At 41.0% G+C, this 17,457-nt stretch overlaps 1 protein-coding gene across 3 annotated transcripts in view; it reads left to right on the top strand.

The window, feature by feature from the left end:
- Positions 1 to 268: 268 nt before the first annotated feature.
- The window catches only part of LOC129771323 (ATP-binding cassette sub-family C member 11-like), a 50,670-nt gene continuing 33,481 nt past the window's right edge, over positions 269 to 17,457 (top strand). Inside the window, exons 1-4 of one of the 3 annotated variants that reach the window (XM_055774850.1) lie at positions 1,711 to 2,488; positions 2,553 to 2,656; positions 15,622 to 15,745; positions 15,810 to 17,444. In XM_055774850.1, coding sequence (XP_055630825.1) covers positions 2,376 to 2,488; positions 2,553 to 2,656; positions 15,622 to 15,745; positions 15,810 to 17,444 — 1,976 coding nt within the window. In that variant the 5' untranslated portion in view covers positions 1,711 to 2,375. Of the gene's footprint in view, positions 1,141 to 1,710; positions 2,489 to 2,552; positions 2,657 to 15,621; positions 15,746 to 15,809; positions 17,445 to 17,457 lie in introns of those variants that run through there. The other 2 variants (XM_055774860.1, XM_055774868.1) reach the window with 2 other exon arrangements.

Consider the following 17,457-nt stretch of genomic DNA (forward strand, 5'->3'; position numbering starts at 1 on the left):
ACACTTGCACGTGAACCGGAATAAGATTGCACTCAATTCAACTTGTTTTCACGTGTAGTGCATTTGGGAATAAGGCCCTGCTGTTTCGCAATATCTTCCATTCTTGTATCGAGATGTGTGTAAGGTAAATGATTTTGGTTTGTCCAGTTGAAAATATGATCATGGTTTGTCCGGTTTTATGAAGGCTCTAATTCAGCGTACCTGTGTCAAATCAGATATTCTATTGTTTCAAAACATATAAATAAAATTGTCGTTTTCATGATTTACAGTAGTTTTAAAGTATATCTTTACGGATTCACATGTTTTGCAGGAATTATAAAATCCACCTTCTATTGGTGTCAATGCGACCCTCATTTGAACTTACTTTTAATCGTGTTCAGACCTTTTCTGGATTATAACACTTACAAATATTGTAAACATTATTCTGGCACACCATTTGTATCTGATTTACATAGCTAAACCATGTAATTAACGCATTTCGATGACCTCAACTCTGATCATGAGTTGTCCGATGCACAAATGTTGTTTTCTCCACATGATTCTATGACAACCGCTTTGACAACCGAAGCGTGGACGTAGTTATTCTATAACAACACAAAGATGGTCAATTGAGGGCCCTGAGTTTGAACTCACGATCGATCGCTTAGTAAGCGAACGAGTAACCAAGTGGCTACGAAGACCCCCTTAAACTCGTATTGATTATATGTGATTTTCATGAAGGAAAATCGATTCGCATTTACTAGTTGCGTGAGAACACTCAGAATCGGACAAATCAAGATCATTTACCCTATATGTGCGTGAAATCAACATTAGGCATGAATGATGTCCGCTCGTTGTGTGTGCTAGCTAGCTCACAACTGTGTTTTCATTACATTCCATATTTGGTTTCAAACTTCTTCAGTTCATTTGCCTCTAGCCCTGAGAAGGGCCCTTGTGGAAAGAATCTCTACTCCATACTCCTCTTTCACCTGTCTTAGAAAGGACGATCCGTTCCCGCTCGACACTCGTCGACAACGATGTTGCTCTGATGACCTCCAAACGAGAAGTGGTGTGATTTCAAACCGCGGATGGATATACCAAATAAGTTGAAAACGGTCAGGAACGGATGCATGAGTGGTTCTTTATTGACGGTACGGGAAGGTAAGCACGCAAATCGGCAGAACAAATGTATGGCAAAATGGGAATGCTTCCATTTTTCATCAATTTAATCAATTTGCAGACTACGGGACTGTAATGTAGCACATCAACCAGATCTTAGAGAATTTCCGATTCGATTGGTATGCAAATAATCAGAATTCGTTCGCTGTGAAAATAGATATTAACGTTGACTTGTCGTGACCTGTTTTCTGATTTGGCACCCTTCCTGAAAGACACGACTTTTTTCCGCGACACCGAATATTAGCATTTTTGAAATTTATTTGTTTGTTTAAGTCTTCGATTGTATCGTACAGACACATAAATTGTTCAAGCCTACACATAAAACATTGTCGAGTAATATCAATGTCAAATTTATCACAAACAACACTGAAAGCCTTAAGACAAGAACATAGAGAGCTGTTAGATCCATAGTGAGTCCTGTGCCTGGGAATAGCGATCAAAGCAGAGTGGCGCAGCTGATGCGGGGGCACAGTGAGTGGAATTTCGCGTAGTAGATCAGGACAGTCAACATTGTTCGTCAGAACGTCGAATATGAACAGCATTCAGTCAGTTTTCGTTTATGTTTTGTGATTTTAGTTCTGCTTCACGAATACGATGGCAGTGATTTTTTAATGTTGCATGGAATGATCATACGATATGATATTTTACAAGCCTGGCCTCAAACGGAAAACTGATGGTAATTTTTTCAATAGGACGCTTTCCAGTATACTGTTCCAACGAAGAGTTTCTCTCCGGTTAACGTCGAATACCGTTCTATCAGATGCAAAATGAATAATTACCCCGAAGTATATCACCTAGCCAATATAAAAAAGGGTTCTTTCAATATCTTATCTGTGCCGATAATGTCATAAATACCGGTGGAAATGTGCAGTGCATTTGCCAAAGCAGAATTCCCGGTTGACTAATAATAGCTTTATCAGTTTCGCCGTGTTCTTATCGCGTGGCGGCCACTTACCGCTTGATTTAGTTTGGCACTATCATACCTCGGAGGAACTCGTGCAGTATGTCAGTGGTCATCGTCACGAACAGGAGGGCGATCGCATTTACGTTTGTTTTGGCTTTTGCTCTCAGCTACTCGCATTGAGTGAATCACCGGATAGTGAAGCGTTTTGCGCGTGACAACCTCAACAAGTGATGTCATTAACTGTGTAGTAATTTTTGCAATTGCTTCGTTCCGAACAAACCATCCGCTAACATGGATGTAGTAGACCGAAGCGATGCCTATACTTTTCGGAGGTGCGGTTCTAATTTCGCGCACACTTGTATACAAACGCGTACATTGTTGCATGTATTCGAAACCATATTTTTCCCATTTCATAACCTTGACCATGTTTGTAGTTTGAAAAAACACAACCGTGTAGTCAAGATTGTAATGTACACTGTTGTCGTTGCAGCCTCACGTCTACCGGCAACGAAACTCCCTACGGTTGTATGAAATCCGAGTCAATTGGCAGTTTGACGGAGGCAGAAACATCCATAGCAGATCCGAAGAATGTGAGTGAGTATCAACCATGTGTTTGTCGAAACATCCTATCTACGATGCTATCGTATGGCGATAAAAGTGTGTTTCTCTCACTGCACATAACGGTTTTCATTATTTGATGGAAGTGTATTTGATAAGCTATTATTTTTGTGAAAATTGTTCAATTTTTTAGAATAATTCCTCTGATTGTGAAACAAAGTATCCGCTGGACGTACCGGGTCTGCCTGTCTGCAATTATCTTCCTACTATAACTATAAGTTCTGTCAGTCGTTTGAAAATTCATAACTCGAGATAGCATAACAAACAACACACCGAATTACGCTTGGGAGTAGCAAATCATTCTCATTGTGCAAGTTTCGGTAATTCGAACGACGCCGGCCACGTCCACGACCAGGATGAGGGTGGGGAATGTTAGTATGATATTCGGCGCCCGAAGGCCGGAAGGGTCTCCTCTATAGCGTGGTTCCCTAGCGATTATCAAGGATGGGATAGTTGTTAGTGGGGCGAGGTATGAATCAGGATTTACTATGATGAATGATGTGATTAGTAGTTTGTCTATTTATTTCTTTGCATAATAACCATGGATAACAGCTATTACAACCATTCTTCTTAGGGGCTTTGGAGACTCTGCTTTGGTTCTCAATAGTTTCAAGTTAGAGAATCGCAGGTGGAGTTATCCATAACTCGAGAACAAAGTGAAATATAAAGCTAAAATTTTGTTTGGAAATATAACATAAATATTTTTGGGGAAGTTATTAAAATGATCCCCCTCGTCTTCACGCAGAGTCGTAAATGCTTGGGTTAACCCATTAGTGCCCAGCGTATGAAATTTAATACGCAAAAATGCCCGTTTTTGAAAAACTGTTTTTGATGAAACTAAAGTGTTAAGCGCATTTTAAATGATACCACATGACAATTTAAGTGTTTTTTTTTGTGTCAGTGTCATTTCATCTGTCATTTTTATTTTTTTTGTTGTGTATTGAAGCTTGCAAAGTTCTAGTTTAATGGAGTCGCAAAAGTATACATAAATTTATCAAAGTTTTATATCTTAAAGGATTCTAAATTGCTCAAATCTGTGACACAACACTACTAGACGAGTGTAAAAAATGATATCTAGCAAAAAATCCGAAGAAAATAATGAAACCGCAAATAAATATATGTTTACTTTTGAGCGTATGAAATTTCATACGCTGTGCAACTACGGTATATTTTTTCTCAATAGGATATATCAGCTTCCCGATAATCCGGAGGAGCTGTACAATTATATTATTTGGACGAAGACGCTTTCGAAAATCTAGTGTCAACAAATGATATTGACTTTGTCATCGTGCCCCCAAGCGGTGCAGACAGCGATGTGGATGCTGGAGATAGTGACTCGGAGGACGGCCCTTCCGGTTTTGGCAAACAAGTGAATGTCGAGAGCAACATTGAACGAGGCCAATCACAAGAATGCTCCTCGGGCAGCAGCAAGAAGCGAAGAGCTAGACACTGGGAAAAAATGACCTTAAATTCGGATGAGTGACATAAATCCAGCAAGGATCGAGTTCATTCAGATCAAGCCTTAACACTCGAAGTCATCGAAAGTTAGGTTTGACGGAATAAATCATTTCATTAAAACGAATCCAACTGGTAATATAGATTTATATATTTATTTATTTAATTCACAAATACAACAGGCTACACATGCCCTAATGTATGATATTAGGCTGTCAAAAAAGTCCTGCGGTATTTCCGCGAGGTGTCGTTGCAAGCGCGTAGTTCTAGTTGTATTCATTGTATCGAGTCATACTATAGCTTGTTGGAAAGGTATTTTTGCGTGCTATAATACAATCCTTGACAGTGTTTTGTTTGGTTAAGTCGTTCGTGAGTTATAGTGTCGCAAATATGGAGCAAAATAAAGAGAAAATCCGACATATTTTACAGTACTACTATGACAAAGGCAAACATGCATCTCAAGCTGCCAATAAAATTTGTGCAGTTTATGGACCCGATACAGTTTCCATTTCCACCGCACAACGATGGTTTCAACGTTTTCGTTCTGGCGTAGAGGTCGTCGAAGATGCGCCACGCTCCGGAAGGCCTGTCGTCGAAAATTGCGACAAAATCGCTGAATTAGCCGAGAAAGACCGGCATAGTAGCAGCCGTAGCATCGGCCAAGAGTTGGGGATAAGTCATCAAACCGTTATTAACCATTTGAAGAAGCTTGGATTCACAAAGAAGCTCGATGTATGGGTGCCACACACGTTAACGCAAAAAACCATCTTTGACCGTATCGACGCATGTGAATCGCTGCTGAATCGCAACAAAATCGACCCGTTTCTGAAGCGGATGGTGACTGGCGATGAAAAGTGGGTCACTTACGACAACGTGAATCGCAAACGGTCGTGGTCGAAGCCCGCTGAAGCGGCTCAGACGGTGGCCAAACCCTCATTAACGGCCAGGAAGGTTCTGCTGTGTGTTTGGTGGGATTGTCAAGGAATAATCTATTATCAGCTGCTTCCCTAAACGCTCAATTCGGACCTGTACTGCCAACAACTGGACCGCTTGAAGGTAGCACTCATGAAGAAGAGGCCATCTTTGATCAACAGAGGCCGCATTGTCTTCCATCAGGACAACGCCAGGCCACACACTTCTTTGGTGACGCGCCAGAAGCTCCGGGAGCTCGGATGGGAGGTTCTTTTGCATCCGCCGTATAGTCCGGACCTTGCACCAAGTTACTACCACCTGTTTTTGTCCATGGCGAACGAGCTAGTTTTTGCCAATAAGGAAGCGAGCTTCTATAACAGGGGTATTATGAAGTTGGCATCTCGTTGGAAACAAGTCATCGAACAAAACGGCGCATATTTGACTTAAAACAGATTTTAATTTTATGTTGACAGCCTAATATAAAAAACTAAAACTAAAACTATTTTTCACTAGGCTTACTAAAACTGATACGTAAGAAATTTCACATTATGTGAGAGCAATAACATACTATTTTTTGAGGGGCGAACGTGAAAGATGACAGTCAAAACATGAGCTACAACGGTAAACACACGGCACATACTAGCCACAGGTTCATGGTATCCATAATTTGTTCGTTTTCGCGAAAAGTGAGTTTAGAATCCAGCATAACGCCGAGGTCCTTAATGGTACTAACACGTTCCAATTTAACACCATGCAGCTTATACTCGAAGATTATCGACGAACACTTACGTGAGAACGATACTACCGAACACTTTGATGGATTCAAAAGCATCCTGTTGGTTGCACACCATTCGGCGAAGATGTTGAGTTGCTGTTGTAAAATCTCAGCATCTCCGATGCAGTTCACTGGGAGGAACAATTTGAAGTCATCTGCATACGAGAGTTTGAGACACTTCAAACTGAAATTTATATCGTTGAGATACAGTAAAAACAGGTAAGGGCCAAGGTGACTGCCCTGATGAACACCAGATGTTACTCGGAAAGGAGTGGATATTGTGTCGCCTATTTTCACTGACATAACGCGGCAGTAAGGTAGGAGTGAAACCATTTCAAAAGTGGACGGTTGAAGCCAAGACGATGAAGCTTGGCAACTGCGATGTCGTGGTTGATAATATCAAACGCTGCAGAGAAATCTATATATACCGCATCAATTTGTTTTCTCGATTCCAAAGAGCGGATGATGTACGATGTATTTATATAGAACGTGATTAGTGGCAGTTGATCTTTTGGGCATGAAACCATGTTGTTCTTCTGCGATGTAGTTGTTGCACGCATGCGATATGAAGTCCAGAATTATTATCTCGAATAGCTTGGGGATAGCGCATAGGGAAGCAATTCCTCTGTAGTTTCTGACGTCTTTTCTGCAACCTTTTTTAAATACTGGGAAGACGAATGATTTTTTCCATAGATTCGGAAATCTTCCGCAGAGAATGGAGCGGCGGAATAAGTTACTCAACGGTATCGAGAGGCTGCTAGTGCACATCTTCAAGACAACAGACGGAATACTATCGGGTCCGGGATTTGAAGATTTTTTCAATTTTTTACAGGTATCGTGTACAATAGCTGTATTGATAACGGGATAATCTCTGACAGATGACAGGCTGAGTACGTTGTTCATAGCTGCAGATACTTGATCGCTAGTAAGATTTTCGTCGACAAAGACTCCGCTAAATTGTTTCCGGAACAACTCGCAGATACCTTCTCTGGTGGCAGCCACATCATTATCGCGCATCATCGTAGTAGGCAAACCAATCTCTTTCCTCTGGCTGTCAACATAACTCCAGAAACCTCTTGGGTTGACACGCAAATTCATTTGTGTACGATTTTGATAAGCAACATACAAAGCATTGTTCAATCGTTTGTAATTTTTGTTCGAAACTGAATACCGTTTTCTCCAATAGTCACAGCGATACAGAGAAAAAAAATTCAGGTTGGATTTTTTGATTGACTTTAGTCGTTTCAAATTATCCAGGGTGGAAAGGGTGTATTACTAGTCATCTTTTTGGGAACGAACTGTTCAATTGCGTAAATCAACACATTTGACATGGATGATGTCGCTTTGTCTATGTCATTATCGTTCAAAATTTCATTCCAATCTATGCTTAGAAAGAAACGGTTCATTGACGGAAACTCGGCCTTGCGATAGTTGTAATGAATTAACTCCGTAGTGTGATCGAAAACAAGCGGCGGACTAATGGATACAGAGATCAGTAGTGGTGGATGATGATGGCATAGTTTCACCAAAGGGGCGGGAGCTTCAATCAATTCCGTCTTGAAAACGATCTCTGCACTACTAAAACATAGGTCAAGAATACGGTTGTTGTCGTTGAGGATGCTATTCATTTGACATAAACCAGCGGTGCTAAGGCAATCTAGCAGACACTCTGTCAATGAATTTACAGATGAATTGGAATGATCTGGATATAGATATTTCGATGCACTTAAAAACCAAGCGATGCCAGGCATGTTGAAATCACCAAGCAAGAAGATACTGTCATTCATCTCCATTTGTTCTGTGATCCAGTGAATAGTCGAAATATGCTGATTAATAACCACCGAGAGATTGGTACGATCAGGTTGAATGTAAACGACACCAAGGTACAATGTTCGATTATACAACGAAATAGCTGCCCATATTTGTTCAACAGAACGGCCGGCTGGAGGGAAAATTTCTCGTGATACGAATTTTGAGTTTACTGCCAACAAAACTCCACCGCCAATAAGTTTACTACTATTTTCAATGGATCGATCTAAGCGAACTGAAAATTTGTTGTGACAATGTGTTATTGTTGAACCACGTTTCTGTGAATGCAAACACATCATAAGAGGCATCGGAACAGGCTAGGTAATAGTCTGCAATAGTACTGTTTATGCCACCGACGTTCGGATAGTAAAGCAGAAGTTGATTATCTACACGAGCGAGGTTCTCGGTGGATTTACGTATTGCGGTGGTGGACGATAGGGATTGCATTACCGTGCCAAAATTTCAATAACCGGTTACTCGGTAATGAAAATTTCATTACCGGTAAAACCGGTAAATCACCGGTAAACAAAATACTTTGAAATGAATCCATTCCATGGCTTTTATTGTTACTAATTAGATAACAAACAAACAAAACATTTAGCAAGTTTTTGCTACTCAGTTTTTTGGCTAAAATAATACTTGAGGACACTAAGGATGTTAATTGTGTCGTCTCCTAATCTAGATCGAATCTTATTAACGAAATTTCCAGAAGCGGAGAAGGCACGTTCAGAGTCCACTGATGTTGGGCGTACAGTACGAAGAGCATCAAATACAATCGTCATGTATTTGCCTCTGATGTTCTCTGCGTCGTAGTAGGAAAACTCTTGTCTGAGGGTCTTCATCAATACGTTTGTAGACGTTGTGTTGGAGCTGGACGTTAAAACCTTTGACTGTTGCAATCGTCGTTCCAGTTTTTCCTTGATGCTCAAATTTTCTGCAGGTTCTGCATCGTCCAGTGGCTTTTCCTCCTGCTGTTTACCAGCTACTGAATCAATACCATCTTGGTCAAATTTCATCAGGTCACGCACAATCTCAAATGCCTGCTTGATCATTGTAGTCCGTGACGTTTGATAGAGAACGCCAAAGTCACCATTAGCTGTGTCACCACCACGAGCAGAATGATTATTCATATATGCGAACAAATCTGCATATACGAAACGTCTTTCTGTAATCCTTTCAATCAGGGCTTCAAGCAGCTGCTTCGAAATTTCTGATGGTTGATCCGATACCTGTTCTAGCATAAATTGCAATCCGACGTCAGCTTCGTAAAGAGTGCAATTCTTCCGGCATAGCAGTTCAACGGCGACCAGAACTGGTTCGAGGGCATCAACCAATTCCTTTATCGCTGTCAGTTCTTGATCGCTGAAGCTTATATTGTGCTTCGTTTTCAGATCGAGTATCGATTTTTGAACTGAAGTTCGGAGGTAGTAGAATCGGCGCAACATTGCCAGAAGACTGTTCCATCTAGTTTTGCAATCAAGGAGCAAACAAATATCCTTCCCGTGGTCCGCGGTGACATGCTTCTGGAGAACTTCGTCGTTTTTAACCGGAGATTTTCTGAAGAGCTTCACCGTTTTTCGTACTTTTTGGATTGTTAGACAGTATTCGGGCTTAATGATACATTCATCGGTTTCCTCACTGTTGATCGCGAAAAAATCGGTGATATCATCATTATCGTCGTCATTTTCTGTGTCCGACCCGTTATAATCGGCAAAATCTGCATTGAACGGAAAATTTATTTATGTTTTATCATTTAATTTATTTTTTACAATTATTACCTGAATACGAAGTTGAATTGGATTTTTGATACAACACGTCTGTGACCGCTAGATGAACGCCATGCGCGAGACAAACTTGATGCGCAGCTGGTATGAGGCTTCCAACTTTTTTCATGACGGACGCCCCATCAGTCGTGACACCCATTATGTCCTTTGTTGTCGATATTCCATATTGGGATGTTTTCTCAGAAAGTAAGGTAACACACCGTTCCGCGTTCATTGAGCCTTCAACACGTTGCAGACCGAGGTTCCAAGTTTTATCGGCCGAATGAGCATTCACGTTCATGTAACGCCGATTTCTAATCGAAGTCCATTCGTCGAAGGTTAGGCTTAATTTTCCCCCGTCCTTTTTGATATTTTCAAACTCTTTCCGATACTCGATGACGACTGTTTCGAAAAATGTCTTGACTCGTTGGCGAATTCCATTGCTGGTTCGAGGAATGTCCGAAAACCCACGAGCTACCAGCCCTTGCCTGATGTCTTCCGAATTGCAAATAGTGCTGAACGGTATTCCATCTTTAGCTGCCAATCTAGCTAGAACAGCATCCAAAGGGCTTGACTTGAAGAAATATCGGATGATACTCCTCTTCTTGGCTTCGGGTCCGGATGTTGATGGAACTTCTTTAGACGGTTCCGGAATGGCAGATGCAGGTCGTTTGTCCAGTAGTATTCCATGTTTCAATCGGAGATGAGCTTTACATCCACTTGTGCTTGAGCCTTCACACTTGATGATTTTATCACACTTGACACATTTTGCAATCCCTCTGTTCTGTTTACCTCGTAAAAAGTACTTCCATACTGAGGTTTCCGACAATCCTGCCTTCACTTTTCCTTCAAAATCCATTTTATCTAACAAAACTTGTTTCGTTCTAACCAAAATCTCGTGCGTGTTAAAAAAAAACAAATGAATGAATTCACAACAATCGATGTTTTTTCGGTATGAAAGCGGTGAGACAGGCACAATGTTGATTCATCATCTCTTTCATTCGTATGCTGCTGGTGATATGTCACGTCAAGCACTCATTCATGTATACAGCGAATGGAAACGATGGAAACGAGAAAGACAGAGAAAGACTTTTGTGCCTCTAGCCATGTTTACATGTAAGTGTCGATATCTTCTCCCGTATGGGTATCGACACTGACGCAGCCGTTGTGTTTTCCCGATCTTATTTAGATTCTCGAGTAAAATTTTAAAGCGGCATAAAGGCAAATATTATTTATGGTGAAAAAATAAAAATTACCGAAATAACCGGTTGTTGATTGTAAAATTACCGGTAATTCGGTAATGAAAAATGGTCCGGTATTACCGGTAAAACCGGTAACGGTAAAACCGGTTAACAATCCCTAGTGGACGAGGGGCTCTTCGAGGGAGAGCTGCTGCATGCTACATTTCTAGGTTGGTTGGTGGTAGCAATCGAGCAAGAGATCCGATTGGATGTTGTTGATATTCTTCTTGGAATTTGTGTTGGAGTGGTGGGGTTGCGACGAGCCCGAGTTGCTGATCGTTCTAAAAAAAGATTGATCGAAACACCAGCAGGCCAAAAGTTCTTGGAACAGACAAAGCTTTCCAACGATTCAGGCCCATTCAATTTGTATGACAGGAAGGTTATCGGTCTACTATCCTCTCCATTCTGACGTAGTAGTTTGTGGCACCTAACCAAGGTTGGTTCACACTTGCATTTTCCAGAAACATACAATATTATGTTCTCACATGTTTCATGATGCAGGAAACGAGAGATATAAAACCAGTTCACGCGTTTCGCCGGAGTGCTCCCGTGGTCGAGTGGTTAGCGTCATAACTAACATGCCGGGGGTTCGGGTTCAATTCCCGTTCTGGTCGGGGGAATTTTTCGTCAAAGAAATTTCCTCCGACTTGCACTGTGATCACGCGTATTCTAGAGCGTATTCAGAGCTAACTAGTAACCCTTGAGTTCTCGTCGATTCAGGTGTAGGGTGGTGATCACTCAATATGATCTGCTGACGTCTTGATTTGGATAGTTGTGTGGTGGATGCTGGAACAGTTGAACTCGTTGAGGCCACTGGGCGTGTGCTATAAATGTTACGAGGCTGTGATGACGCTGACGAAATTGCACCAATCCATTCACGTCGATCATCTTTGGCAGGTCTCTTATCTTTCACATGGTTGGTAACAATTGGCGGGGGAGCTGGTACAGGTGATGTCTGCATTATGGAATCACAAATCAGTGGTGTAGTATCTTGCCTGGCTACGCCCGGACATATACTAGCAGGAGTCTTACCATTGACAGTAGGCAAAATCGGCTGAACTGAGTTGTTGTTCCGAGTTCCAGGCGTGCTGGTTTTTTGACGTAGAACTACGTCTTTCAGGAAGAGTGCCAAATCAGAAAACAGGTCACGTTTTTGTGAAATAAAGTTAACGTTAATAACTATTTTCACAGCGAACAAATTCTGATACTTTGCACGCCAATGGAATCGGAAATTCTCTAAGATTCATTTGATATACTATACAGTACAATCCACTAATGCCTAAACAGATTAAATTAAATGAAATCTGGAAGCATTCTAATTTTCCCATACATTTTTTCTGCCGATTTGTGTGCATTCCCGAACAGAGCTGTCAATAACGAGCAACTGACATTCGTTTCTGTCCGTTTTCTGCATACTTGGTTTAAATGAGCCATCCGCGATTTGAAGCCACACCTAGAGGCGAATGAACTGAAAAGTTTAAAACCTCTATAATTTATCACGTTCGTTCGTTCGTTGAAGCCACACCACTTCTCGTTTGGTGGTCATCGAAGCAACATGGTTACCGCAGAGCGTCGAGCGGGAGAGGATTGTTTTCTTGACGTGTGAAGGAGGAGTATGGAATAGAGTTTCTTTCCACAAGGGCCCTTCTCAGGGCTTAGAGGCGGGAACCAAAAATAGAATAGAATGAAAACACAGATGCGAGTGAGCTAGCATAACACAACGAGCGGATATCATATGGAAGAGTATCCAGAATTTTGGAATATAGATATGCACTACATTTATTCAGATAAACGTATATTTCATGAAAGTATGTTTTCAAATTCCAGCAGAATAACCTTACTGCATGTTGTGGGGTTCGATCACATCTCAAGCAGAATATAGGAGCAAAAGCGTTCATAGTTTGTGATCGATATCTGAGTGAGGAGAAGAAAGTCTCTTGCGAGTTGAACCATATAAACGAGAAGTGCAGATAGCTTTCGACTCTACTCGACTCTTTAAGTAATAAGTAATAAGTAATAAAAAATTAAATAGCTAAAAATATATTACAAAAATTTCGATGCATTCTAAAATAATATCCGAAGTGATATACAAGTGGATTGAATAATAAAATTCCGTAGTTCTACGTCGAAAACTGCGGTCGTGTCCTAAATACAACCCATTACAATTTTTTACGTGATGAAAACAGAACAGGAGCTGAATTGGAGAGCCTCTTGTGTATTGAAGAACCGGTATTTTGATGTTTGCCAGACTCGGCACTACTAGATGGAAAGTTCGCAGAAGCTCGATTTACGATGGTCAGATCCGATGTGTTGACAGAGGCATCAGTTCTGATCCTTTTACTTATCCTGGGAGGTGCAAAATGAGCAGGAGAGCTGCTGCTCGTTCTATTACGCTTGCTAGCGATGACATCAGCAGGGCGATCAGTATCGACGAGGAATGAATCAAACACTTTGCTGAATTCATGCTGCATGTTATTAATTTCTTTCTCAAAGTTGCGCGAGTCATGTTGTACATCATTTGACCGAGGCCCGATGCGGTTACAGCAGCTCGAGCGTGGCAGATTTTGGCCGTATGCATGACAGAGGGAACGAGTCACGAGAGGCGTTCGTTTATTTGGGTTAACACTGTAGATTGCCGATCGAGGCTATCTTTGGAGTTGTGACAGTGTACGCACAGTCATTCTGCACCGGAGCAATCGCGAATTATCTTCTGCTGGTTGCCCGAGACTCCGGCGCACTTGAGATGGTACGGCTTGTCGCATTTCCAACAGGCGATTCTGCTGCTTCGAGCAGATGCTGTAAAGCAAGGGTTTGCTTCGCATCTATTTGCCATTCTCACACACTACAGAGGTGAAATCGGGTATCAGAACCGAGATTTTATTTCTTTTGTACGCTTTAGCTTTTGGCTTGAGCGGGTACAATGGCACTGTGTGACACTTGAACGATGTTAAAAACCGTAATTAGTGATATTATCGCGTACGGATTCCGGTTGATATTATCACAAATGTGTTCACAAGAATCGCGTTCTAATAATTGCAAACCGCCGCCCCCCACCCCCCGTTTCGGGATAAACCTAGATGGACTAGAAACTTTCATGCCATTTGGATCAAGTTCTTGTACACCTGGGCAGTAATGGGTTAATGGTTTAGCTATGTAAATCTGATACAAATGGTGTGCCAGAATGATGTTTACAATACACTGGAGTCGCTTTTTACGCGGGGGTTACGTGCCGCGTAAAAGAAAACTGCGTAAATTCCAAAATCCGCGTAAAAAAACGCGTAAATTCCAAAATCCGCGTAAAACGAAACCACGTAAATTTCAAAATCCGCCTAAAAATAAACCGGGTAATTTTCAAAATCCGTGTAAAAATCTAACAAACAGTGAGTTATTAGTTTAAAATGTAACCCATATTCTAACAACTGATTACCTGATTTTTTTTGCATGCTACAATCCTGCTATTTGTATCTTTTATATTTCAGCTACTAATCAGTGATACAATACTACATTATTCCGTGAAAAGTCACATCAAAGAACATATTGAATTTTATGCGTAAATTCCGAAATCCGCGTAAATTCCGAAATCCGCGTAAAAAAACCGCGTTAATTCCGAAATCCGCGTAAATTACAAAAACCGCGTAAAAAGCGACTTCAGTGTATTTGTAAGTGTTATAATCCAGAAAAGGTCTGAATACGTGCGAAATAATCATCTGGTGATCGATAAAAAGTTAGATGGTGTATTTTATAATCCTTTAAAACATGTGAATCCGTAAAATATACTATAAAACTACTGTAAATCATGAAAAAGACGGAAAATGTTTTGTTTTGGACGACGCAGGTTACTTTCGAAGGCGCACATTCCCGGAAATTTAGTTACTCTTCCATGGATAGCATCTACTGCATCTCCGAACATAAAATATAAGTTTAAACATAAACAGAGAGTGATGCTATACATTGTCATTTCCGGGAGAGGTATTTTTAAGCCATGGTTCACAAGATCCCTAGTTTGGCTATCAAACAAGATGTGTACTAGAACGAACGTTTGAAGGAAATTGGAAGGAAATAACCTCTGTATGCAATGTCTACACTCAACAAAATGACAGGAACGGCGTAGTACACAACAAAACTGTACTAAGCATATTCGATTACAGTTGAGTGGATAATATTTTTTAATGGTTTTCTTTCGTTTTTAGTTTCACACGACATAACCCCTTAAGGCAGGCTAAGGCTTAAAGCTATTTTTAAAAAAATCGGGAAACGTAAAAAAATTTGAATAATTTTTTTTCTTCAAGCAGCCACAATTTTTTCAAAAAACATGTTCTTAACTTGTCCGAGGTTCATGCGATAGCGGCATCTTTACTGATTCAGAATCTGTACGATTTTTCTGTATCGGATAACCAGAAGAGCTGGTGGAATCGTGTACGCCATGGCACAACTTTTTTTTTGGAATATTTTTTCCGTGCAATTGTTGTTTTGTTCTTAAAAGACAGAAAAACAAATGATGATATAATGGATGGGTAGTATAATATTCTCTGTTTCATTTTTTCGGAGCTCGAAAAAACGTCCGAAATTCGTGACTCTAACTAGAATACCCCCTTAAGATAGGAATAATTTCAAGCACATTTGATTAGAAAAGATAAGCTCTAAAAAATAATAAAACAAATACAAATAGCTGAAATACTAGTATTCAAACGAAAACAGAACATGTCCAGATTAAGAGCAGGGATGGATAAACTTTTTTATATGCCGTATATCTTGATGAGAGCACAGGTTAAAGTTTCAAAAAACTTTCTTGACTTGCCCCCCTATACGTGTAGTTTTGCCATTCAAGAATCATTCCAGAAAAGTGTTATTTGACCAAATTGAATCGTTTTTAAATCGTCAAGGCTGGTTGTAGTTTTTTTTATGGAAGGGAATTATATACTCTATCTTTACTGTTGAAACCTTATATTCTTGCATCTTGTGTTCAAATCCAAATTTCGCCCGCAGAACGCCGAGTCCGGCACCATGTCCGCAGCGCACGGGTCAACTCGGCCTACACACCTCATAATCGATTATCGCGCTACAAAACCGCTCTCAATAGCATTATCCCTTTCCGGGCAGTCAACACTGGGTAAGTGACTCTCGTATCTCAATCCAGATAAACTTTCATGTTATCCAATATTCTTGCATTTCAGCACAACTGACCTCCCAGTGGACAACGTGGGCTGCATATCAAACAGTTCCTTCGCATGGATCCGCAAATTTATCATTTCTCCGTCTCAGCTACGAAATTACCAGAGCTTACCAACAAATTCCCGCACCACCAGTCAAAGTGACATCTTCCTACTCCCAAAGCGACCATACAGTGACAGCTGCGAGATAAATTGTCGACGGTTGCTCGGAATCTACAAGGACGAGGAAACTTTGAAAGGCCGGAAAAGGATTTCTATGTTTAAAGTCACCTGGCGCTTCGTTAGAACGCGGCTGCTAATTGCCTCGTTGTTCCACTGTCTAGCGATCCTACTGACGTTTTTGGGTGTAGCATTATTCTCAAATCTGACAGTAGAATCTATGCAAACGGTGGTGGCAAAAAGCTGCCAAAATTGTGCAGCAATTTCAAATTGCTCAAACGCTCCATCTGCCATACTAGAAATATCGTTTGAAATGAATCGGAACACATGCAATAGCACAGCCCAAATCGTCCCATCAGATGGTTTAGGTAATCGATTACTTCTCTCGCTGGGACTATTCCTGTGCTATCTGTCAGCCATGATCTTCATCGGTGTTAGAAATTGGCTTAATCTTAGAACGGCAATACGTCTACGAACAGCCGTTTTATCTTCTATTTACAAACGAGTGATGAAAAGTAGCATTGCAAATTGTGTTTCGGCTCATCAAATAATGACTGCCGCTAACGAGGAAAGCGACGCGATCCTTCAGATAGTAGAAGCCCTTGTGCAGTTGATCGGCGTTACCTTCGGGTTTCTGTTGGCTTTTCTAACCGGCTTCATTCTGCTTCCTTTTTCTGGGATGCTTCCCCTACTTGGCATACTTCCTCTCCTGCTGCTGCTACTTACAACGGGAAATGTTTCGAAGAAATATTATAGAAAATTTGTGGCATACGGTGCAAATAAAATTTCAATTCTTGAAGACATTTGTACTAATTTTAAGAACGTTAAATCACTACAGTTCGAGTCTATCTTCGTTGACTGGTTCTTAACCTGTCTCCACGCCCAGTATAATGCACTCCAATGGAGCATTGTATACGCAGCAAAATTTTCCGGAGGAGTCACTTCGGCGCTTCTCGTTGGCGGCCTTTATCTAATTTGGTGCGACACCAACATCAAAACGGAAAGTACCGAAGTGTTGATTCTGTTGTTGATTTTCGCCCATCACGTCCAGAAATTAGTGCTGGACTTTTGCAATTGCGTACACATCCTTCTGCGTGGTAATGCAACACTCGATAAGCTGAAGCAATGTTATCAACTCTCCATGCCGGATAATGTACGGTTGAAGCCGAGCAGGGAACATTTGGTGATACAAGTTAACAACGTCGAGGCTTCATGGACCCAAGATAAGAGTGGACGAAACACACAGTTCAGATTACATCTGGAAAATTTCGAAATAGTGCGTGGTCAGATAATCGGAGTGACAGGAAGCTCTGGCGGTGGAAAAACTACATTACTACATACGATACTGCGTAATACGGAAGTACAGAAGGGGAAGGTACTCCAACGTGGGAAGATGGCATACTTTCCTTCGAAACCTGTGCTGCTAAATGCCAGTGTAAAGGATAATGTGCTGTTTGGGGAGGCAATGGACCCACAACGGTATGTTGGAGCT

Source organism: Toxorhynchites rutilus, chromosome 1 (assembly GCF_029784135.1).
Source record: "Toxorhynchites rutilus septentrionalis strain SRP chromosome 1, ASM2978413v1, whole genome shotgun sequence".
NCBI lineage: Eukaryota > Metazoa > Arthropoda > Insecta > Diptera > Culicidae > Toxorhynchites > Toxorhynchites rutilus.